Source organism: Tauraco erythrolophus, chromosome 2 (genome assembly GCF_009769465.1).
Source record: "Tauraco erythrolophus isolate bTauEry1 chromosome 2, bTauEry1.pri, whole genome shotgun sequence".
Classification (NCBI taxonomy): domain Eukaryota; kingdom Metazoa; phylum Chordata; class Aves; order Musophagiformes; family Musophagidae; genus Tauraco; species Tauraco erythrolophus.
In genome coordinates, this window is record NC_141466.1 from 97,151,554 (window position 1) to 97,176,663 (window position 25,110).

The 25,110-nt window shown below is 49.5% G+C and overlaps 1 protein-coding gene and 1 long non-coding RNA gene across 2 annotated transcripts; both read left to right on the forward strand.

Annotated features, from left to right (window-relative positions):
* Nucleotides 1-1,173: 1,173 nt before the first annotated feature.
* On the forward strand, nucleotides 1,174-3,539 carry LOC147529270 (uncharacterized). Its single transcript, XR_015222916.1, has 2 exons — nucleotides 1,174-1,322; nucleotides 3,010-3,539. It is a non-coding gene; the product is annotated as an uncharacterized LOC147529270 (long non-coding RNA).
* A 3,758-nt stretch (nucleotides 3,540-7,297) lies between these two features.
* ABCC10 (ATP binding cassette subfamily C member 10) lies at nucleotides 7,298-23,367 on the forward strand. Its single transcript, XM_086631645.1, has 21 exons — nucleotides 7,298-7,490; nucleotides 8,408-9,776; nucleotides 10,898-11,125; nucleotides 11,335-11,491; nucleotides 12,191-12,330; nucleotides 12,796-12,875; nucleotides 13,017-13,188; nucleotides 14,185-14,283; nucleotides 14,517-14,706; nucleotides 15,095-15,172; nucleotides 15,552-15,743; nucleotides 16,313-16,448; nucleotides 16,848-17,043; nucleotides 17,834-18,177; nucleotides 18,330-18,499; nucleotides 18,772-18,932; nucleotides 19,352-19,605; nucleotides 19,848-19,993; nucleotides 20,469-20,566; nucleotides 20,762-20,874; nucleotides 22,895-23,367. Exons 1-21 carry the CDS (start codon nucleotides 7,330-7,332, stop codon nucleotides 23,028-23,030), a joined length of 4,620 nt encoding a protein of 1,539 aa, XP_086487771.1. The 5' UTR covers nucleotides 7,298-7,329; the 3' UTR covers nucleotides 23,031-23,367.
* The last annotated feature ends 1,743 nt before the right edge of the window (nucleotides 23,368-25,110 follow it).

Sequence of the window (25,110 nt, forward strand, 5' to 3'; positions counted from 1 at the left end):
TGGGAATGGAGAGAAGGAGCCTCGCCTGGGCGGCCGAGGGGGCTGTGGGGGACCTCTCCCTCGCGGGGGCTGGGGAGAAACGCCGAGGAGCGGGCTATGAGGCAGCGGGCCTCGGCCAGGCCTTGCGGCAGCTTGGGGTGCCTGTGGCCACAGCAGCCTCGAGGTTGAAGCCAAAGGCAAAAGAGCTTTGGTTTTGGTTTGGTTTTGGTTTTTTGTTGTTGTTTTTTTTTTTTTTCTCCCCTGCACAGTGCGGTGGAGCTTGTCGGTATGAGTGTTGTCCTTAAGCAGAAGCGTGTTCAAGAGCAATCCTTGGCTGCTCGGTGAGGCGAAGCTGAGCCTGAGCCTGCAGCTCAGAAAACTTCTGAACAAATTTCCATGCTGTGGCTGCCAGGAGCTGGGATGACATGTCAGGGAGGAATTGCTTCCTGCCTCCTCCCTCTCCTCACCTGAGCACCTGCTACCAGCCATGCTTAGTGCAGGCAAGTGAGTATGGCAGTTTCGATTCTTGTAAGTGAGGTATGAAACATTACTCTTATTTCACGCTGAGGGCTGTCTCTGGTGAGGAGGAAGTGTTTTCAATTAACTGAAATGGGCTAGCAGTAGAAAGAAATTAATGTAGAGAAATGAAGGTTCTGATAAAATTCTCCATTTCCCAAATTCCTGAGCCTATATATCTTGTTTAGAAACTGGGAGAAGTTTCATGCATTAGACTTGTATTTTATTATTAGCTAGATGACAATTGACTTGTAATTGAAGACCTCGACAATTTTTCCTGCCTTGGATGAAATTTTGCCTGTATTTTTTTTGGGAATGTATTTGCTACAACAGAACACACCATTTGAAACAGATGACTTACACCAGCAGCAACAAAGAGCAGCAGCCTGATGGGTGAGGGTCCCTCCCATACTATAATAAGTTACTTCTGTTGGGAGTGGTAGGGTACAACTGTGTCTTAAAAGTAACTGCCCCACCTTGACGTTTTCTGAGTGAGTGCACCACTACACAGGCTCAGGAAATACGCTCCATTGTGCCAATCATCAAAGTAAGCATGAGCTATGTAAAGACTGTCTTATTTTCCGTTAACCATTGTCTACTCCTCCCCCTTCTCTCCTACAGTTGATAATGGTCACCAGTGACCTTAATTCAAGGTCCCTTCCAAGCCAAGCCATTCTATGATAAGTATCCTGGGATAAGAATTTCATATTTGAAGATGCCCAGCAGACTGTAGATCTGTTTCTGGTGGGAGCAAAATGTGATGATGGTGGAGGTGATGGATACTCAACTAACCACCCTAAGCAGCAGACTCAGTCACGCTTGGAGAGGTAGAGAGTTGGGCTTCATGATAACTACAAAACTGAAGTGTGTGTAGGAATTTCCCTTTTAGTTTTGTACCGAAGATCACATCTGAGCAGTTTATCACTATAAGAAATATACTATTATCGCGAATGTGTTCTCTTTCTTCATTAAAAGGAAACCCATGTTTTCATGTGTTAGTGTCAGGCATCTGTGTCAAGTGCTCAGTTTTACCACTGATGTAAGTTTTTACTCACTTTACTTACTTGCTAGGCTGTTTTTACAGCCTAGCAAGAGGGAGAAAATGGACTTGTTTGGGTTTGGACATCTCTTCCATGCTCTTGCTTTCTTTACGTAATTTTTAAAAAAGGGGTTTTAAACCATAGTTTGATTTCAAAAGTCAAGAGTAAAAAGCCACAAACCCAAGACACCCAGCAAATACTTTTTTTTTTTCTGTCAGAGTTTGTCTAAAGTTATGCATATAGTGCCTAAAAGCTTTGCAAAATGCCAGAACATGAAAATATTTTCTATCTTCTTTTGGCCTTGTATCCAAAGGAGCTCTACAGGAGATGTCCTGGTGGTTTCTGGTGATAGATTTTAGTGGCATTTGGAAGGTAAAGTAATGCAGATAGCAATAACTAATCAGAAAGTTCATTAAAACATCCATCTGCACATCAGTAAATAAACTGCTCAAGAGACAAATGGTAGAAAGCAAGCAAACAGGGTGTATGTGTTGTGGTGTTAAAAGAGTTCAGCACGGAAAAATTCCATTTGTTGGAGAAAAATTCTTGACTGACTAGTGCTCATTGGCATTTGTAGCACCCTGTCATCTTACTGAGCATTGCTTTACAATTACAGTTTATGAACTCATTCTGTGCTAGCTGTAGTGTCATCTTTCAGTCACATGCCTTACTCAGTTAAGTTTTTAAAGGGACTGAGCACCCATAGTGGGATTCAGTTAAATAATTCTTAAAACCAGTACCGAAAGTTGGGCCCAGTGGTGCAGAGCTAATTGAGAGTTTTCGGGTCTTTGCAAGAGGAGGAACTATACAGTTTGTCTCGGGGACCGAAAAAGTCAGGCAAGGTCCTTACCTGCTTTGCAAAGGTTTTTGTAATACTCCTGTGGCTGATGCTCTGGACTCTCACTGGACAAAGGAGGTGCCAGTCAGTCTGCTCTGCTACAAATTCAGCTCCCAAACTCATCTGTGGAATTCCAGAGTTCATCTTTGAACATGCAATTAGCTGCTGCTTGGAGAGACTTTAACTAATTGGATGCTGAGGGCAATGTTGAGGTAATAAGGTGTTTCTGAATTCTCATTAGGCCTCAAATAAGACAGTCACAGGAGCAAAAGACATTGAGGACAATAAAGAACAGAATGAGAAAAGATAGCAGTAACACAGCATGAACAAGTAAACAGAAATCAGAATGGAAGTTAATTCAGGTTGGATCATTACCTTAAAAAGCAGTACAGTAACAGAGAAAAACATAAGACTTTAATTTTAATGTTTTACCTTCTTATATCTGAGTCAAGACTAGATCCAAGGGCATGAGACAACCATGCAGCACTCCTTCTAATGTTAAATGGCTAAGCTACTCGTAAGAACAAAGACAATTTCTCTGTTTTAATGACAAAATTAGTGTTCTCGTGACAAGGTATGGCGGAAGAAATTCCTCCATCTCCTGACCTTTGTATTATTTTTTCCCCTGGAAAACAGGACAAAATGTGTATGTTGTGTCTTCAGATCCAGGCAAAGCAACCCATTCATGAAAAATTTTGGACTGAGCCAAGTAATCAAGCTTTCCTTCGTCATGACATCATGGAATTTGAGGATGGTTCAGCTGATAGCAGAGCCCTGGCTGGGAGCACAGAAGATGCGTCCAAACAGACAATTGCTTTCAGAGAGTTTGCATCTATAGTTACAAGGTTGATATTTCTGAATTTAAGGCTTGTCTAAGCTGGCTTCTGTTTCAGCTCAATATTTACTTTTACCTGGGAAGCAGAATGGGCATGCAGCCTACACTCATTCCCTGCCTCCGAGCCCTGGGAGGGGTGTTAAGTAATCTCATAAAATAAACTCGTAAGAGAAGGGCGGGGGGCAGTCTGCCTTTGCCAGATAGCTCTTCCTTGCTGTGGGTATATCAATCTAGAGCATTAAAAAGTCTGGGTAATAGATAATGAATAAAACCTGGCCTGCATTGGCCTGTGGGGGTGGATTAAATTAAACCTGTTGTTGGTTTCTTTTTATCCATTTTGAATGCTCTGATTTTTTGATAAATGTCAGGTGTATGACTATTTATAGTGTGCAAGGTACTTTGTAAGCGATACTACCCAGAAGCCTGTACTCCACACGATGCGCTTCTTAAATCAGTCAAATACATAGCAGTAAATGTCACAGGCAGCAATATTCAGGAAGAGGGGAAATAGCCAAAAGGAAGCCCCAAAAGGAGGAATGTTTATTTAGATTCTTGCCTTGCTTCTATTTAAATGTTCTTATGTGGAACAGGTACCAGTGATTTCAGATCAGCTAGGGTGGATTAGTATTCTCCTAGGGTTTCTTTTTTTTTTTTTTTCAATACCCTTCATGTTTGTTTTCCCATGAGTGTAGATAATGCTATCTGGAGCAAAAAGGGATCTGTGACATCTGAAAGCTGTCCGTCCTCCAGTTGAAGTGGGAAAGTTCATGGTTTTGAACATGAAGTCAGGAAAGACGAGCAAGCGGAATTCAGCACATGAAAACGGAGAACGCTAGAACGCAATGTGGCTGAAATGGAAAAGCTCTGAGAACGAGTAGCTCAAGGGAGAGAGGATGGTGTTTGTCCTGATATCTGAGAACTTCTCTGGTGTCTTAAGTCAGGGGAAGTGGTTGGTTGGTTGTTTTTCATTTGGATATAAATAAGAGATGAGAACCACAAAATCTGAAAGTTTCACTCGTGTGCAGCTCATGCTCCAGCCTCACACATCCCCTATTTTGTGTCATGAGGGTTTGCGGCTTTCACAGTTGTTTTTTTTTTAAGGGAAGCTTCCTTCAGCGGAGAGGACCTAAAACTTATTATCAAGGCCTCTACAGGAAAGTTTATTCTAGAAACCTTTGGATGACCTGTGGGAGAAGGAGCAGACTGGCCAGATATGCACAGTGTACAGTATCAGTAGCTAGCTTGGTCACGAAAAGGCAGCCTTGCAACTCTGACACACAGGCGAAGATTACTTTCAGGGCTGCAAGAAATCAGAATCCTCAGAGACAATTAAACAAAGAGATATGGATATATCTTGGTTTAGGAAAACTGCGCTCTCCTCCTGCTCCTTTCATGTAAACTATGATGAGAGGGTATTGTGGCTTCCAAGCTCTAGCTGTTATTTCTGCTGTTTCACACTCCCTCAGCCAGATCACTGTTTTCTCAGGCAGGAATGTTACTGCTATTTTCTTCCCTCAGCACCCCACCAATAACACTTCTGAGCTCAGAGAATGCATTATTGTATCTCTGATGAGCTGCATGTTGAAAGTAAAGTTTGCTACCTGCGATGAATTATTTACAGGGATACACTAATTTTCCCTGGCAAAAGACAGTACTGAGGAAGCAATTGGGAGAGTGGAGTATCCAGAGCATTTGCTGTAAAATCACCAGTAGCAGCTAAAATTGCCAGATGGTGTGGTGGCATTCACTGTGCCCTCCTGTTACACATGACAGTCTGGAGGGGAGGAGGCTGGATGTCCTGTCAGGTTCGTTTTCTCTGAAATAGAAAGTTGAGCATTTACTCACCCGCAGCACGACGTGCTCTTGTAATAAAGGCTGAGTCTTGTATTTGGGGATGCTGCTCGTGTGTGTTTATGCTCTGGACAAACATAGTCAGCTGAACACAACACAGGTAAAACTGAGTGGAATTTTTTTAGCCTGTGTTATTCAGGTGGTTGTATCTGGTTAATGACGATGTTTTTTTATCTGTGTTCCTAGTGGTACCTGGCTGGGAGAGCTCTGTCACTTCGCATATAGTGATTTATTGTTGGCAACGTGCTCTTGTAATATCAATGAATGCTGTATCCATAAAAGTACTCATACTGGTAAAGTACTGCCTGGGCTGTACCTGCCGGTGCTGACCTCCAGAAGCGCAGCGGTGCATAAATATTCCCGTGCCTGGTATGTGTGGGTGTGAAAATGTTCACGGAGTGCCAGCCACTGTGGGCCAAAGATGGTAGGAGAAGGAGGGGAGGGATAAATAAGATCACCAGGAAGGAGCTAGAGGAATTTTTGGGCAAAATCACATTTGTTAAAGGCTGGGGATTGATTTTTGGTTTGTTTTGTAACCAGAAGATAATGGATTTAAACTGAAAGGGTATATTTAGATTGGATATAAGAAAGAAATTTTTCACTCTGAGGGTGGTGAGGCACTGGAACAGGTTGCCCAGAGATGTTGTGGATGCCCCATCCCTGGAAGTGTTCAAGGCCAGGTTGGATGAGGCTTTGTGCAACCTGGTCTAGTGGGGGGTTTCCCTGCCCATGGCAGGGTGGTTGGAACTAGATGATCTTTGAGGTCCCTTCCAACCCGAACCATTCTATTCTATGATTCTATAACGTCTGAACGAGCTGCACATGTTTAATTTGTTTACTTTTCCTTATATCGGCCTCACGCTTTTGACCAAATCTCTGAGCTCCCTTGGGTTCGCCGTCTACCTGGTGGCAGCTCGGCGCTCTTAAGTCAGTCGAGCTGGAACTGCCCGAGAAGAGATGCCAACCGCTCCCCAGCGGTGGGCTCTGGTGCGTCGGCTCCCTCGCAGCCCGCTGCCGAGGCCTGGCGCTCCCGCGCCCCAGCGGCCTCCCTGCTCCGGATCGCCCGGTTTTGACTCGCGCCCTCGTTTCGCTGCCCGCCGGTTGGGCATTGGTCCCGGCCCCCTGCCCCGGGCCGCTCAGCTCCCGCCGTCTCCGGCCGGACCCGGTGCCAGGGCTGCAGCGCGTCCTCCCGGCCTCCAGGGGGCGCACGGGGCGGCCCCGCGCGCTCTGTGCTCCCCGTGCGGCGAGCGCTGGGGCGGGGCGGGGCGAGGTACGGCGGGGAGCGGGGCTCAAAATTCGGCGTGCGGCGGCAGCGTGGGGAGGGGCTGCGCGTCGCCCCGGTGGGAGGGGCCGGAGGGGTCTCCGGGGCGTCCCGCCCGCTGCAGGCCGCGGGCCGGACTCCCGGCCTGCCGCTCGGCCCGGCGAGGCGGTCCCCAGGCGGGAGCTTAGCCAGGGCCTGCCGGTACGCGGAGCTGTACCGGTGCATGCTGGGAGGGCCGCCAGGACAGGGCCCAGTCCCCCGGCTGCGGTGCTGCATTGCCCCGTTCGTGCATGCCGAGCTCGGGCCCGTTCCAAGCCTGTGGCTCTCAGCTAGCCCCAGGCTGGAGATAGGACCAGCTGGTGCGAAGAGAAATCGCTGTGAAGGCGAGGCCTTCCCAGGTGTGCTTCAGTCCGTGGGGTGGTACGCAAGGATGGGGTCCCACCGGTTCCCCTGTCCTGTGTAGCTTGGAGGTGCTGCCTGCTTTTCTGGATGCACACAGGCATCCTCCCCTGCAATCCGGAGGGTGTTTAATGTTACACACTGTCTTAAGGAGTACCATTGTGGGAATTGTTTTGAAGATGGAAATATAATTGATGGATTATTGTTTAAGGAGCTCAAAATATTTTTAGAGTGATCACTAGAAAGGCAAATGCTTCCTGATCTTAGTTTCAAAGGATAAACTGGCCATGGGAAAAAGTCACCCTGGAAATAAGCAGAAAGCTTCGAATTCCCAGAGCATTGAGGTCCCAGAGTGACTTAAAGGAACAAACAACATAATTTGTTTTAAGCTGGAGCTTGATCGTTTTGTAAAGTAGTTGATACGATAACGAGTGTGCAATAGCAGGGCACGAACCACGTGACCCAGGAAGTTGCTTCTAGCTCTATGTTCAGTTCTTGTCACAGTCCACCTCATACTGGGGCTGTACTCTTTTCGTTTTGTACCTCATGCTGTATTTTTTCTTTTCTACCCTAGGAGCTCTTGTCTCCCACATTCAATTCCCAGCAAAGGATGGAGAACATCCTGGCTGGTTTGTGTGGAACCAGCCCAGAAGATCCACTCCCTGTGTGGGTTCGTGGCAGCGTTGGCCATTGCTTTAATCAGCTGACGTTAAATGTGATTCCTCATGTGATCCTTGCAATGGTCAGTGCCTGCTTCCTTGGCACTCCAAGGTATGGCAACTAACTTGTCTAACTCTTGATTATTATGCAGGACTGGAGGTGGAGTGGAAAGGCTGGAAATTAGATCTCCCTATAATGTGATGAGTATGTAATTAGACTAGGACACAATATTGTAATGCTATTATGTTTGTCAGCATCCATCCTAATTCAGAGTATGGTGTAGAGCTCTGGTCCCTCCATTGCAGAAAGGAATCCAGAAAGAATAGAGTAGTGAGCATAAAATCACAGAAAATAATTCAGAAGAATTTCAGTGAATGGGGATTGGGAAAACTGGGAATCTTCTGGGAGAGCATATAAATCCAGGGTGGCATGAAACATGTCTATAAGGTAACAAGGGGTTCAGAGAAATCAAAAATTGTTTTCCTGTTAACCGTCTTCTGAAGTTCATAAGCATGGCAAAATTCACTGATATTGAAAGGCCATGAATTATAATGATTCAAGTAATAATGCAATATTTTGTTGGGCAATAGATTATGGACTTTACATACACAGCATCACTGAAACCAACAGTGATAAAAATAATGTTTCTAGACAAAACACCGCAAAGACAAGAGAAATCAAGGATCAGAGATGGGACGTAGAGAATTTGATCCTCCAGAATTTGTGTTAAAGAGCTTAATTTTTTTTAATCCTCAAGAATTGGAATCTGTCCACAAAATATCACAGTTTGCAAACAAATTTCGGTAGAGAAATTTTGGTAGCATCTGAATCTCTGGTATTAATCAGATACTGGGCTATATTGACCTGATGTAGTTTAGCAATGCCTACAGTCTGAAGAAGTTACAAATTTACCAGGAGGGTTAAGTAAGAGTGAACAGATAAAGTGGGGAAGAGGGGAGGCAGAAAGAGTACTGACTGAGAGGTGATAGATTTTCAACTGTTAATTTTTTATCTGCTCTTTCCTCTAGATCCGGCTCTGGGATGCCTTGCAGGCCAGGCTGGGGATGCAGAATTGCCACTTCCTTCATACTTGCTGGCCTATTCCTTGCTGATACCATCCCAGCCACCATTTCTCAGCAGGAGCTGGGCCCTGTGTACCTGGAAGTGCTGGCAAATGGCACTGCTGCCCTAACATGGCTTACACATGGCCTCGCCCTTCTTATGCTCTTCAGGTCCATTCATGGCTCTACCAGGGGTCCTGTGGCCCTGGCTGTCCTCGCTCTCTTACCCCTACCTTCCCTTGTCATCACGCTGGTGTGGTACTACCAAAGCGGGACAGCTTGGTCCCCTGCCCACCCTGCTGCCTCCTCCAGGTTTGCCATTCTCTGTCTGCAGCTGGTCTCTCTGCTCGCCTATGTGATCGGCTACCTCTTACCCACCACTGGCAGGCAAGACTTGCTCTCCATCAATCGCTCCTGGCAGGAAGACCAGCTCATCTCAGAGCCAGAGATCCCAGTGGCTTATCAGCAGAGAGTGGCAGAAGACGGTGAGAGCTGGCTCTCACGCTTCTTTTATGTTTGGATGAACCCTCTTATGAAATGTGGCTATCAGCGGAAGCTGAACCAGCCACAGGATGTCTATGTGCTTCCTCGCCAGCTCCAGGCTGCCAGGGTTTGTGATCAGTTTTACTCTTGCTGGCAGAAGGCGGCAGCTCTGCACCAAGTAGAGGAGGAGACGGTGTCTCTTACTAGCCCAATCATTGCTGGAGGCGATGGGAGTAGTGATGTCCCGGACAACTTGCACCGTGCCCAGGAGGCCGTGCGACTCTTCTCAGTTCTTCATGCAGCCTTTGGTCTTCGTTTCTACTCCCTTGGACTTCTCAAGCTGGCTGGCAACCTGCTGGGTTTCTCAGGTCCTCTGCTTCTGAACCTGTTGGTGAACTTCATGGAGTCACAGCAGGAGCCCCTGAGCCATGGGATGCTCTATGCCTTTGGGCTCTTTGCCGGCTCCTTCCTAGGCGCTCTCTTGCGGAACCAGTTCAGCTACGAGGTGAACAAGGTGATGCTGATGATGCGGGCTGCCATCATCTCTGCCATCTATCGCAAGGCTTTGCGTGTCAGCAGCACCAGCCTTACCCGCTTCACCGTGGGGGAAATTGTTAACTTCATGAGCACAGACACCGGTAGGTTGGTCAACTTCTGCCTCAGCTTCCATGAGGTGTGGAGCCTGCCTTTCCAGTTTGCCATTACCCTTTACCTCCTTTACCAGCAAGTGGGGGTCGCCTTTCTGGGGGGCCTGGCCTTGGCACTGCTGCTTGTGCCCGTCAACAAGGTCATAGCTGACCGCATCTTGATGAACAACAAGGAGATGCTGAAACACAAGGATACACGGGTCAAGGTGAGGGGCAGCTGGTGACTCTCTGAGTTTGTTACTGTATTTTCTTCCCATTTGTCCCTAGGACATTGGCTTTTTGGCCAGTTGCTGTGATCCCAAGCATATTAATTGAGTCACAACTGCTGGGAAAAGTGCTAAAGGGGGTGCACACACATGCACTTCATTCGAAAGTATTTCAAGGTGATGCAGTTTCACCACCTACAAGACAGTGAACCTCTAATGCTTGTCTTGCCCTCTGGGCTAATTCAGGTTCCCTTGCAGGTTTTTTTTCAGTGTGTAGTAAAGGTAGGACTCCTGATCGCTTCATTTAGAAATGCGTCCATCCTATTACTCCAGTCACGCTATCAGTGGTGAGGTGGCTTGCAGTCTGGATGAATGCAATGATCGTGGACATAGTGGTTTTATATCACTCCAGCTTAGCACCTTCAGTCATCTTTTCCACTGTTTCCTGCATATTTGCAGCGCTATCTCTCTCCTCGCCACGTCAGACATTTGATTCCTACCTTTTAGCCTTGTGTCTCTAAAGTGAGGAAACAGCACTTTCACTTGCTGTTTCCATCGTGCTTTGGAAGCATGAAATGTAAATCAGCTCCATGTCAGAACTGTTGGGAGCTTTAAAAATACTCGATTTTCCCAACAGAAGGTGCATCTAGTTGTATGGGGTATGCTGGGTCTTCTCCAACTGTTGTAAGACTGGTTTGCTGAATGAACTCTCACTTTTTAGTTTTCTTTAATGTGAGTAAACAGACGCATCTCAGCTTGCTCTGCACATGCTGACCTGAAAGCAGGAATGAGAGAACAGCATGTGGCAGGGATACTTGAGCTGCTGGGTGTGAGCCAGCCAGGCTCTGGACACAGACTAGCTGTGTCATGGAAGCACCAGGCCTGGGAATCAGGCATTATTATCTCAAGGCACTGTCAGGTCAACACAGGTAAACAGAATCTAGGCTGGAGCCTTGATTTTATTTCTTTGTTAGCAATAAATGGTTCCTGGTATCTCTAGCCTGGTGCTTAGCAGGAGGCAGGCTAGAGATACCATCTGGCCCCAGCGCAGATGCCTAGCTGGCGTTTGGTGTGTTAGGCAGGCACTGGTTGCTCTATGTGCGTTTCCTTTTTGCCTGCAGCTAATGACAGAGTTCCTGTGTGGCGTTCGTGTGATTAAGTTTTACGCCTGGGAGAAGCACTTCAGCACCAGGATCAATGCCTGCCGGGCTAAGGAGCTGCAGAAGTTACGAGCCATCAAGTACTTGGATGCTGTGTGCGTGTATCTGTGGGCAGCACTGCCTGTTGTTGTCTCCATTGCCATCTTCATCACTTATGTCCTGTTGGGTCACCAGCTCACTGCCACAAAGGTGAGTAGATAGTGGGGAGAGCTCCAACTTTGTCTCACGCGGAATGCAATCTACAGCGGAGCTGTAGTCCTGAGGTGGCTTTCTGGGAAATAAACCCAGCCTGTGTCTCCCCTCAGCTCTTCAAGCTCTCACTGATGAAGCTGTTTGGAGGACACAAGATGCAAAGGAATTACTGCCTCCAACTCATGGCTATTTCCTTACCCATGCAGGTGTTCACAGCATTGGCCCTTGTTGGGATGCTCATTCTCCCCCTCAACAGCTTCCCATGGGTGTTGAATGGGACCTTGGAAGCTAAAGTTTCCCTGGATCGAATCCAGCGTTTTCTTGAACTCATGGACCAAGACCTGGAAGCTTATTATGCTCTAGGTAAGGGCGAAGGGTGTTGCTGGGCTTGGGACCCTGGGCAAGGGACATTCAGAGCAGAGACCTGAGGTGTGAGGCCCAGAGGCAGTAGTGGAGGGCAGCTGGCTGCCACTCCATGATTCAAGACGTTTGGTTGTCAGAGGCAGAGTGAAAGCACTTCATTTTGGTGGAAAACGGGAGACAAGACTGTAACGTTTCTCTTCACCAACCGTAGCCCATTGCTTGTCCCCACGGAGCCCTGCCATAAAGTGCCCCTTTAGAAGAAGCTGCTCCCTCCTCTTCCTAAGCTCCTCTGATACCAAAGCCGTGAACAACCTTGGCTTTACCTGGCAGAAAGGCTTGAGTGAGTGCCCCTCTCCTGAGCCATCTCATTTCCCTTTCTTTCTTTCCTTGCCTTTTGCCAACTCCCTGCCATTCTTTTACCTTTTGCAATAATAAAACCAGATTATCATTACAGTGTCTCCCTGGCAGCCAGCAGGTCACTACATGTGTCTGATGGGTGTCGGAGACCGGAGGGTTGGAGGAAAGGATGTATAAGTTTAAGGGCAAGTCAATAGGCAAGCGTCTCATTCTGTGGTTGTGTCCAGGGCATCATGATGGTGCCCATACAGGACCAAAGCTGATAGAATTTGTGATGCCAGGTGCCTTTTGTTTTCTGACCTTCTCATAGTAGTGCAATGCTGTGCTGCTTTTCCCTTGCAGATAGCCCTTCAGGTACTGCTACTGCCATGGACATGCGATGTGCAGCCTTCTCATGGGCGCCAGTTGAGGAGGAAGGCACCGGGCAGCCGTTATCCACAGGCACTCTGCAACTGCACATTGAGAACCTGTCAGTGAGAAAGGTGAGCAAGGACACAGGAGGTAACTGAGAAGAATGGCACTAGAGAAGCCAAATAGAGAGCAGGGGTGGGATGTCTTCATGTTTTCCTGGTCTTATGACCCATGCGTCAAAATCTTCTCTTAGTCAAGAGGGACTCTCCTGAAGGAGATTCAGGCATGTTTTACGAACAGGAGATGAACCAACTCCCTCTGCTTTCTACCACTGCTGCAGGAGAGGACTGGGCAGGGAACAAAGCTTGCTTCCAGAGTAACTCAGTTATTGTTAACACTCCTTGCAGACTTGTGTCGTGCCATAACAGGAGTCTGGTTTGCCCAACAACTGTACCCAGCTCTGCTACTGGACCTGTGAGATAGTCCTAGTTTAAGAGAGCAGTCAGCTTTCTTACAGGATATGTGCAGCTGAGGAAATCTGGACGAGCCACCCTGCATTAGCACATCAGGTTGCTCCTTTTCATTTCCCTTTGCAGGGAATGCTCCTGGGGGTTGTTGGGAAGGTTGGCTCTGGCAAGAGCTCTCTGCTTGCAGCCATCACTGGAGAGCTCATTAAGTAAGTAGCCTAAAGCCTGTCTGATCCCTCCATGCCATGGCAGACAGGGACTATCAAGCCCTATCTCTCTTTTTAGGTTGTTTTGGTCTGCCAATTGTTCTTCTTTGTTGCCTTTTCCACTCACCTCTGGTGTGCTTGCAGACAAGGTGGACGAGTCTATGTTTGTGACCTGGAGCAAGGATTTGGTCTGGCCACGCAGGAGCCTTGGATCCAGTTCACCACTGTCCGTGAGAACATCCTTTTTGGGCGGGAATATGATGCCAGACTGTATGAGGAGGTGGTGGAGGCCTGTGCCCTCTCCGAGGACTTGAATGTGAGTGCCGAAACTGTAAACCTGCCTGGGCCTCCTTGGCCAGCTTTTGCATCCAGCCTAACCCTCACTGGGGGCGGTTCTCATTCTTGCAGGCTTGAGCCTGCTTTTCCAATGTCCCAGTCAGACCACATTACTATGATTACCAATCCCAGACCATACCTGGCCCCACTGTTCTTTAAGGTGTGAAGTCTTCCTGGTAGCATTTTGGATGGTTTCTTCTGCTGAACCAAAAGCTCTTGATCCTGGGGAAAGAAGATGTTCTTGAAGAGCTGATGATTGCTGGGTTTTTCAGGCAGAACCTATCAGCAGCTGATGCTTTTTTGGATCAGAAGGAACTTCCATGGGATCTGGAAGGACTGAGTCTATGGTCCTCTTAGCAGTAATACATGTATTCTAGGTTTGAGGCTTGTGGACATGTTAGCCAGTGAACCTGCAGTTATACATGGTAGGAAGCTAGCTGCCTCCACCCAGTGTATAACCTGATGCCTTATTTTCTGAAGTGCCAAGCGCTGGGAGCTCCTGTTTGCTTTGGCAGGAGCTGTGAATACTCTATAGAGGCAAGATATTTATTTGAGTAGTAGCACACTATTCCTTTGCTACTAAATCAAGAAGTAAATATTTGCAGCTACTGAAACTCAATAATTTTTACTGCTAAACTGTTTGGATGGGCATGATTTTGGTGCAGGCACAGCTATTGCTTTCCCAGAAAATTCCCAGGTATAATATCAGAGTTATCTCAGACCAGAACTTGCTCTCAGTGGGTAGTTCAGATGTGGCAATCCTATTCTGGAATGTAAGAGAGTCTAGTGGCATAAATATAGCCAAGCTTGCCAGTTGTCTGCAGAACCACTGCATAGAGTCTTACATTGTTTAATTTTCAGTAAGATGTCACCCTAAGGGATTGCTGTCAGAGGCAGGAGAAGGACCTCAGTGTTCTGGTTTTGAGTGCCCAGTAGTTTCCTGTCCCTTCTAAATGGATTTCCTTGAATGTTTCAGATTTTACCAGCAGGTGACCAGACAGAGGTGGGTGAAAATGGTGTGACACTCAGTGGCGGACAGAAGGCTCGAATAGCCCTTGCCAGAGCTGTCTACCAGGTAAATAGCAAAGCAGTCATGCTGTGACAGATTGTGCCCAGTGCCAAGTCAGATATAAAGAAGCTGGAAGGACCCAGCTGTGCAATGTGCTGTGGCAGGATGTCTTAAACCACATCATGCTGGCCTAAAGGTGCTGGTGGTGTGCCACACAGAGGCACTTGCACTTTTCTTTACAGCACTGCCTGCGCTGGCAGGGCCAGAAGCTGTATCCTTGTCTTTTCTCTCCCTCTCAGGATAAAGAGCTTTACCTCCTTGATGATCCCCTGGCTGCTGTTGATGCAGACGTAGCCAACCATCTTATGCAGAAATGCATTCTCGGAGTTCTCAAACACAAGACGAGGATCCTTTGCACCCACAGGATGGAGTTTTTGGAGAAGGCAGATGCTTTGTTGTTGATAGACGATGGCAGGATAGTTAAGACAGGTACGCTGGCTGTCTTCTCAGGCATGCTTTTGTGCCTATGTGCCGGTCCTGGAATGGCCTGAGAAAAGACGGACATAAGGGAGTAGCATTAACTAATGGGGAACCCTATGATAAAGAGCTTGAGGACACTGCATGTGGGCAAAGATGGGGTAGAAGGGAAAGTGCAGATGGACAGATAAAGCAGCGCAAGCCCTAGAGATGGGGAGAGGATAAGGCAGAAGGCCATAGCAGGTTGTATGAAAAAGGGCCTTCAAGGGTGCAGATGCTGTGAGAGAAAATAGGGAATGTTATTCAAGAACAAAACTGGGCCATTTCATATCAAGAGGCAGTGAGTAGCTGTCATCTTTTCCTCAGAAACTCTGAAGCATTTGCATGTCTGTCTTCACAGGCGCACCAGCTGATATCCTGCCCCTTGTGGAAGCCTTCCCCAAGTTCAAGGATATGGACAAGCGACAGAAGGATAAAGGTCTATACCTGGCAAGCTTGAGGGTGGTTGGGGCAGCATAGCTCAGCTGAGCATCCAGACCAAACCTGTACCTGATGGCTGCTGGCCTTAGAGCAGAGCTCCCACCACCTTGCTTTGCTGTGGCAGTGCTGATCTGTGGGTAATGTGTGCATACAGGGAGAGGAGGCCCAAGTATCTGGAGCATATTTGAATCTGCTCTTCCACTTGTGGTCCAGCTTTGAATGAAGATCTGCCAGGATTGATGCGCCTGTCTTGAAAGGGCAGAGAGGAGGGAAGAAAAGTCTCCCTTATAGTCTAGACTTGCTCTCTTCACAGCAAGGAGTAGCTGCAGGAGGAACTTGCATTGTGCTGACCTTTACTTTTGTCTCCATCTCCACAGCTCCTGATGAACTGGGCCAAGAAGAGGCCACAGAGGCACAGGCAGAAGAATCAACCAAAAACAATCATCTCATCTGCAAGGAGGAAGAGAAGAAAGAAGGGGCAGTGGCTTTTCAGGTCTACAAGGCATATTGGCTGGCAGTGGGCAGCTGCTGTGCATTGTCCATCCTCTCCTCACTGCTCCTGATGCAAGGTGAGGCAGTGGTCCAGCAGCGTATCACTCTTTAGATGTTCCTCTCCTCTCGTTCCCTGGTTGTGTGGAGTCCAGGGAAGAGGAGGCTGGAGGTTTGATCACTCTCCCTGGAGAAGGAAGACCCCTTTTCATAGAATCATAGAATCATAGAATGGTTAGGGCTGGAAGGGACCTTCAAAGGTCATCTAGTCCAACCCCCCTGCAAGGAACAGGGATATCTCCAACTAGATCAGGTTGCTCAGGGCCTCGTCCAACCTGGCCTTGAACGTCTCCAGGGATGGAGCATCCACCACCTCTATGGGCAACCTGTTCCAATGTCTTTTCTCTAAGCTAAAGTAGCATGGTTGGGAGGGGGCACATGTGGGAACAGGATCTGGCGTCTCACTGCTGCAGCTCAAGGCTGTTCCTTTGCTCCTGCTTTACTACTAACAGTGGAGAATGAAGGCAGGGGAAGACTAGACTGGGCAGTGAAACAGTAACAAAAGTTGTCCAGCAGCTTTCTCTCCAGCTTTTCTGCTTCATATTTGCTGATTTGAATCCCTCTTTATGCGATCTGTCTTTCTCTGTAGCATCCAGAAATATCTCAGATTGGTGGCTGTCACACTGGATCTCCAGCATATCCCAAACAGCAGATACCTCTGTGATGGTCTGCTCAGCTTCCCCGCCTTCCCCAGAGCTGCTTCTCTTCTCCATTGCTGGGCTTGTGTAAGTGAATGCTAGTCAGGAGGTGCTGAAGGAAGCTGGAAACACACTCCCGTTTTGCACTTAAGTGCATTTCCTGTGAAGATCTTTGTTGAGCGCAGGGATAAACTGACCACCCCGCTGCAGGGAATCTGTGTGGCTGCTTTGGCAAAGACAAAGAATTGAAATTTCTGACCTGATGACGTGCCCAAATGCCTTCTCCCTGGGGATGATGGAAGACACCTAGCTGCATAGTAATCACTGTTTGTCCCAGCATGACAAAGGGTGGACTCTCACAAGAGTATCAGGTCGAAGTATCCTGGTTTCCCTTTCAGTATGTTCCTGAGTTCTCATGTGCTGTCTGTGAGTTTACTGTCATGGGGACCTTGGCAGATTCATAATCTTCCTCCTCCTGTGTTGCAGCTCCCCTATTCAAGCTCTGGAAACCAGCCCAACACCTTCCAATGGTTCACTGGATGTGAATTTCTACCTTATAGTTTATGGGAGCATTGCAGCAACCAACTCCCTCTTCACCATTCTTCGGGCCTTCCTCTTTGCTTATGGCACTACCCATGCTGCCATTGTCATTCACAACCGACTGCTCCAGAGGGCTCTAAAGGTAATGGTCAGAAGGCCCAGGGCAGGCCCGGGGCTCCTGCAATTCGCTCTGCCTTGACATTCTTCTCATAGTTAGGAGTAAGGCTTTGGGAGGTGGATTAGCGTTTCTGCTGATATTGGCTGATGAGCAGCCCATAGGACTATATCCAAAAAGAGCTGCTCCACAGCTAGCACAAGGAGCCAATAAGCTAGGGTTCAAAATGTGTCCTGTAAGACTTGTTCTGTTCCATGGAGGGGTGTTTTAGGGCTGCCACCTGCATCTGTTCACTCACTAGGCTTAGATACATAGCCAAGATGAGGGCTAATTGAATCAAAGTAGTTTTTGCAGGATCATGAGCTCATATTCAGATAAGATTGGAAGGAGTCATTAAGCAAGATTTAGGGCTGATGCTGGCATGTGCCCATTAGGATTCTTTAAGATTTGGGCTTCCTTGGGTCCTTGGGCTAGAGTTAGAATTAGAGGGTTGGAAGATAGGCTTAGAAGGTTGTCTCACTGGCTACTGGTGGGCCAGTATAGTATCTGAGTGACTGCTATCTTGGTAGCTGTCTGCCATTCGTCACAGAAGGGCTCCTTCCTTTTACCATGTGAACAACATGAGTTGTATGGCTGTGAGTGGATGCTGGCTTTGGAATCTGAGATTTCTCCTCCAGCTGAGGAAAGGAAAGGGGCTGCGGTGGCCACTTCTTTATGGCCTTATCTGCATCCCTTGGTCCTGCTCTCCTGGGCACTGTTCTGCGGCTGGATCTTGCTGCAGGTGGCTGGCTCTTACTTTCTGGTCCCTTGTTGCCAGGCCACAATCACCTTCTTTGACACGACACCAACAGGCCGGATCCTGAACCGCTTCTCCTCAGACCTGTACTGTGTGGATGACAGCCTGCCATTTATCCTCAACATCTTCCTGGCCAACATGTATGGGCTCCTGGGTATGCTGGTGATAATCACCTATGGACTCCCTTGGATTGGTCTGGTCTTGCTCCCTCTGGCTGCCCTCTACTTCTCCATCCAGCGTTACTACCGGCGCACATCCCGGGAGCTCAAGCGCCTTTACAGTGTCACCCTGTCTCCCATTTACACTCACTTCTCAGAGACCCTCTCAGGACTGAGCAGCATCAGAGCCATGCGGGCAACACAGAGGTGAGTGGAAAGAAGGAGCACCCAGAAAGCCAGGGCTTTGGCTTTATAGACCAGAGCCTTCCTGATGTGGAGCTGGTTATAAGGTGGCAGCTGCTCTGGGGCAGCAGGAGTAGAGGCCGAGTGGTGCGAACCTCTGTTTGTGTGCCTGCCAGGTTTGAGTTGGAGAATCGGCTGCGCTTAGAGCAGAACCAGCGCTGCCTCTTTGCCAGTAACACAGCGATGCAGTGGCTGGACATCCGCTTGCAGATGATTGGAGTCGCTGTGGTGACTGCTATTGCAGGAGTTGCCATCATCCAGCACCAGAAGCAACTGGGAAATCCAGGTAGGCTGTGGCCCAGGGGTTCCCCCTTTCCTAGCCCAGAGTTGCACGTCTTCCTACACTGGGGTAAGATCCAGAGCTCCTGCTCCCTGTCCCTCTACAAGTCACCCACAGTGTAGTGCTTCAGCTCCTGTCCCTCCTCTTGTGTGCCCTCATCCTTGAGTGGGATCCCAGGCTCCAGAGTGCTGATTTCTCCCTTCTTTCTTTGTCCTGCCACCAAGATCCCAGCTCCTTGCCTGCCAATAACATTGTTGCTTATGCTTTTGTCCTCGCAGGACTTGTGGGCCTGGCGCTCTCCTATGCCCTGTCTGTCACAAGCCTGCTCTCAGGCCTCATTTCCAGCTTCACTCTGACAGAGACCATGATGGTGAGTGTGGAGCGGACAGAGGAATACACCACAGACATCCCTGTGGAGCCTCAGGATAAACAGATCCAGGTAAAAGCTCAAATATATTCTCAGGGACTGGCTCATCTTCTGGCTCTGTGCCCTGCACTTGCCCTCTGGGGACATCACAGTGTTCCGGTGAATGGGTGGAGGGCCCTTACCCACAGAAACAGCCTTGATCGCTCATCCTTTACCAGTACATCCCCTGAGTGGGGAGTAATCTCTGGCAGGAGTTGATGAGGGCTGGAATGATGAGAAGGGGTAGGAGAGCAGAACAGGTGCTAAGTCCAAGCATGAGAGAAGAACAAGGCTAGGAGGAGGCTGGAGTTGGAGCTGGGCTGAATGTTGGATCTGCTCAGAAGCCAAGCAACTGTCCAAAGGGATGGATGGGGCTTGGCCGGTGGGGAGGTAAAGCTAGAGATGACGGTGGGTCATAGTCATACCCTGTCTCACCCAGGTGTCCCTTTTAGGTTGCTGCTGACTGGCCAAGCCAGGGGCTTGTGGAATTCCAGCATGTGGTCCTGGCCTACCGAACAGGCTTGCCCAATGCACTTGATGATGTGAGCTTCACCATTTACCCCGGAGAGAAAGTGGGGATTGTGGGTCGCACAGGATCTGGAAAATCCACCCTTTTCTTGGCCCTTTTTCGCATGCTGGAGCTGAAATCAGGCCGGATTCTCCTGGATGGTGTTGACAGCCAGCTGGTGGGCTTGGAGGAGCTGAGGTACAGGGGGCTGAGCAGAGTGGAGGGCAGCTGGGAGGGGCCTGGAGGCTGAGAGCTGTTAGTGGTTTTGTTAGTGGTTTGGCTGTGTTTCTGAACAGCTGTGCTAAGTAAACCAGGCTGAATATGTGACCCATGTCTCTGTGCCTCTAAGATATGCAGCAAGCCAAGACACCCTACCCCAGGAAAACAAAAATAAGGCCTCTGCTCTGCAGAACTTGCCCTCAGCTCTCATTTGCTTGCAGATCTAGGCTGGCCATCATCCCCCAGGATCCGTTTTTGTTCAGTGGCTCAATCCGAGAAAACCTGGACCCCCAGGGAAAATGGACAGATGCTGAGCTCCACGAGGTGCTAGAGCAGTGCCACCTGCGGAATGCTGTTACTCAGATGGGTGAGTCTGAACCCAGCAAGAACCAGCTGGTGAGCCCTGGTACTGGGAGAGGGGAGAAAGCCTCAGTTGAGTCAGGTAGCTGAGGAAAAGGGGCCAGGTGGATGCAGTAGGGAATTGGTTGTGTGAGGCCACACTAGGACCAGAGTGGAAACAGGTCAGTAGGACCCAGTGGCATTGCCTGAGATTTAGTGGCAAGGGACTGGCAGGTGATGGAGTGGGTGGTGGGGTCTTGCTGATGAGACCAGGTCCCTGTGGGTCTTGGAGCAGAGCCTGAGAGACAAGCTAGCCTCTTGTTCTAGGTGAGCGTGGTGTCTCTGTGCCAGATGTTGCTTATGTCCAAGCGTAAAGGCTCCAGTTCCCAAGGCCTGAGCAGGATTGGGATTTTTAGTGCTACTGGCAAAACCCCAGACAGGAGGAGTCATTTGGGGCCCTGCACAGAACCTGGTGGGGTGACTGCTGAGCTTGACCCCTGCAGGTGGATTGGACAGCGAGCTGGGAGAGAAGGGAAAGAGTCTGTCCGTGGGACAGAGGCAGCTGGTGTGTCTGGCAAGAGCCCTCCTGACGCAGGCCAAGGTGAGTGCCCTGTCTCCATCGGAGCGAGGGGGAGGGCGAACTGGTGATGGCTGTGCGGGGACAGCAGAGCACAGTGCTCCAGAGTTGGGGTGTGATGGGAACAGATGTCCTGCGTTACCTTCTCGGACTGTCCCCAGGCAGGGATTGGGGTCTTACCCTACGGTGCTTGGGAGCTCCCTTCTCTGTCCCTGGCAGGTGCTGTGCATTGATGAGGCCACAGCCAGCGTGGATCCGAGGACAGACCAGCTGCTGCAGCAGACCATCCGCCAGCGCTTCGCTGACAAAACTGTTTTGACGATTGCTCACAGGTATGGAGGAAGCAGCGCTCTGTGCCTAAATTCATCCTATTGCTCACAGGGAGTGGTGGCTGCACCTACCATGCCTGAGCCTTGAGCTGAGCAGGGAGGTCTCCGTGATGAGGCTTTTCAAGTGCAAAAGGCTGGACCTTTCCCATTTGCCTTTTCTGCTTTATTAGCCCCTGGGCACTGGGAACAACTGGATGTGAAAACGTTGTACCCAGAAATTGAGGGACAGTTTAAAGGGCAAAACGCTGTATCGTATGGCAGACGGCTCTTCCTGGACACTGCCTACTGGGACCAGGGGAGTGAATCGGACCTTGTGGTTCTGCCAAATTAGGGCAAGGAGCAATGGAGAACTACCCTGCAGAAAGGAATAGCGTGGAGACTGGGAAGAAGCAGGTGTCTCTGGCTCAGTAGAGGGCACTGCAGGACAGCCGGCAGCGAAGGGCTGCAGGCAGCACCTGGCCAGGGGAGGAAGAACGCTGGGTAGTTCTGCTTTCCAAACCCCTGAGTTTTGGTTCCAGCCTGCACCCGATGGTGGCAGGCCAGGCACTGCTCGGGCTGGACAGGACAGCAGTGCTTGCCCCACAGCTGAGAGATTTAGTGTAAGAGTTAGGGGCAGCAGGTGGTTACAGGTGGAAGGAGGAGGGCAAAACATGAACACTGCGGATACTGACAAGGGATGGGTTAGGGTTAGGCAGTGCTCCCACTGGCCAAGTGGAGGAGAATTTGGAGGAGGATTATGGGTTATGCAGTTGTATGAAGGGTGTTTTCAAAGGATAAAGGTTACCACAAAATTAAAAATCAAATGCACAGGTGGCAGGGGCAGGTGTCCTGCTGCACAGAGTGGGAGTGATGGATGACAGGCAGAGTGGGCTGGACTTGGCAAGTGAATCAAGTGGATCTTGTTAAATACATCAAATAGGAGGGAGGCAGGAGGGTTGTGAAGAGAACGTAGTTCCTACACTAGGAATATTATGCATAAACAGTAGAAAGGTAAGGAAGGGCACTGTGGGCTGAAGTGTGGAGTAATTAGAGAGGAGAACCAGCAGAAGGAGCGGCAGAAGGCAAAACAGCAAGACTGGGTTGCAGATGGCCCCAGCCCTTCTTCCCTGTGATGAAGGAAGATGGGGGAGACTAGTAAGAAGGGAGAGGTGGTAATGAGGTTGTTTTGTACTCAGTTCTTCCATGCTATTCAGCTTTGGGTGAACCATTAATTGGGTGGGTGAAATCTAGGCCTGGAAGTGACTCAGTGCTTGTCCTTTGGCCTTCCAAGTCTCTTCCAGTGCTGCAGTCTTGGCACTCTTTTGGGGATGAACGTGTAACCAGAATCCTGAACTCCATAACACTTTTTACCTGCTCAAATACTGTACAGTGTCTTCCTTGTGACTTGCAGCTTCGTAGGGATGTAGTTTCGCACTGAACAGTGCACTACTGTGCAAAGGCATTCCTGCTGCCCGGTCTTCCCTCGCTAGGGCCAGAGGTTGCTGCCCTGCTAGCACTCTGGGCAGAACTGGGTGCATACCTGTGCTGCAGATGCTGTGGTTGGCAGCAACTACAAATCCACTGGTGGTGGCAGCATAAGCAAAGATGCCAGACTGCTGGGGAAGGGCAGCTGATGCACAAGTCCATTTCTGCTGCTCTCAGGAGGTGGCAGGTGAGGAAATGTAGGGGCAAACAGAAGCAACTCAGTAACTCTTCTGTGGGAATGGAGACATCTTGTGCAACCTGAGAATCAGGCAGGTCCTGAGACCTCCCTCCACAGAGCTTCCCTCTGTGCTCCTGGTCCCCTGCCATGCCCAGCAAACCTGGAAGGCATCGCTGTGCTCTCCTAAGAGATGGTGCATTTCAGCAGTGTGCAGAGGCTCTCTGGGGAGCTGGACTGCAGTGTGCCCTGAGGGCACAGGGAGAAGCTCTGTGGATCCTGGTGCTGGGCATGTTTTGGGCTGTCCCTTGACAGCAGGGGAAGCAGTATCCAGGGTTTCTCCTCAGATCCACCAACCTGTGTCCTGGCGTTTGCTGTCCACAGGCTGAACACCATCTGGGACTCAGACCGCGTGCTGGTGATGCAAGCTGGAAGAGTGGCAGAGCTGGATTCACCCACCCGCCTAAGCAAGAAGGATGGTTCCTTGTTCCAGCACCTCCTGCACAGCGGGCAGCAGTGACCTACTTCCTGGGCTGAGCCCAGGCAGTCCTCCCGGCTCTGTGTCTGCCTTCCTCATGCCTCGGCCACCAGCCCTGTCCCTTCAGGGCCAGGAGCTGCTGAGGTGAGGGAGGGGGTTATTCCAGCTTGCAGACAGTGATTGTGTGTCCTCAGGGATGGAGGATGTGGCCTTTCCTTTAGTAGGGAAGATGAGAACTGGTGTTTAGGGCCATGCAAGCATGGCTGGTGGTATACTGCTCCACTCCAAGGCTCCCCTTTGAGATTACAGAGGGGTTTTCTGCTCACAGAAGAACTGGTGACTCCTAGTCTGAGACTTAGTCTCACATGTGCAATTTAAAATAAAGTGGAAACATCCTTGTGACGCTCGTTATTCAGGTCCCTGTCCTCTTTTTCCGTCAGCCACAGACTTCCTTGTGAGATACAGGAGTGGTGCCCTCTTTGCACAAAGACAACCCTACCTCCTCCCTCCTTTTTTCAGGGGGCACTGACCTCTCCAAACAGCCCAGAAGGTTGCACCCAGGGACCCTGCTGCTCTTCCTCCAGCTTACCATGGAGAAGGCCTTCCCCTGAAGAGCCAGAACGTGATTGCATTAAAGGCCTCTAAGGCTAGTTTATTTCAAGCCTGCTTTTCCAAGGGAAACTCCCTATCACTCTTGCCCTGCTCACAGCTGCACAAACCCACATCTACTTTCAGTTTTAGAATCAGCTTGCTCTTCCCATGGGTACCCTTGGACTCAGTCTTGGGTTTTCCCCTTCTCCCCAGCACTGAGGCAACACCTAGCAGGTACACACCTTTGCTACACTGTCCTGAGGCAGGTCCCTTTCCTTCCCCTGAGGCTGTGAGAGCCATCTCCACCCCTGCAGCCAGAGCATGGGGCAAGATGACTCCTGTGCCACAACCTGGGTTTGCATTCTTGAGGGAAGTGATGGAGACATTCATCCAGAACAAGTAGCTGAGGAACCTGATCTAATTGGATCTGCTGAGAGCAGGAGGTTGGTGTCCAGAGGTCCCTTCCAACCTAAATTATTTTATGATTCTCTGATACGCTGTTTCTGGGCTTGTATTTGTTTTATTTGATAAAGGTACATCATCCATCCATGTATTAAAAAAATAATCTTTCTGATGAAGCCCCAGTCCCCTCTCCCAGGTCCCCCTCCTGGTTAAGTGCTCACTCCTCTGTCTGTTCTCTTCATCTTACTATCTTGAACCCAGCTCTGCAACCCTACAGGCCAGTAGTCCGGTTTGAGTTGTGGGATTTTTTACCCCACTGCTTAGCCCTCTGTGCCCAGGAGGAGGCACGGAAAACCCTGGCCCTGGCAGAGAGATGCTGATTGCTGCACACCAGACCAGCACAGGCAGGAGCAGACTTAGTACAAAGGCTAAGCAAACCTGGCCATCTACTGCTTCTTAGTTGTGCTTTAGCAATGGTGGAGAAGACTGTCGTATCTACTTCCTGTGGTCATCCCAGGCTTGGTTGCCTGTCCTCACATCCACTGTGGGAAGCTGAGCCTTTATTGTATCAAGAAACGCTACAATGACTGATTTGAGGTTAGTGCTAGCTGCCTGCCTTGGAGCGACTGGGAGAGGAAAGGAGGATCTGGATCTCGTATTGCTCCTGAACCAGCCACAGCACATTTCCAGCCTTGTCCATCTCCAGTTTCACCTGTGAGGGCATATGAGGAAGACCAGCTCAGGCTCAGAACACCCCAGAGGGGAGCTGGCTGTGCTCCTCCTCGTCAGCAAACAGGGAGGCAGAGGTGCACGCTGGAGACGGGAAGGAGCTTGGTCGGTTGCAGCCAGAGCAGAAAGGACGGCTTGGTAAGTGGGGGGAGAAGACCCCTGGATCATCAGGAGGAAAGTACAGAACATGTTTGTAACCCCAAGACTGACAGCAAGAGGAGGGAGCATCACCCAGGGCAGAAGGCGGCCACGAAGAGACTCCAGATGATCTCCAGAGTCTCCTTGAACTGGCTCACAGAACCACAAGACCAGGGAGCAATGGTTTATGCTCACTCCCGAAGGACATGGCATCTGGAATGACAGCCTCCAGAAACAGCCAGGAGCCACCTCATCCAGTGCT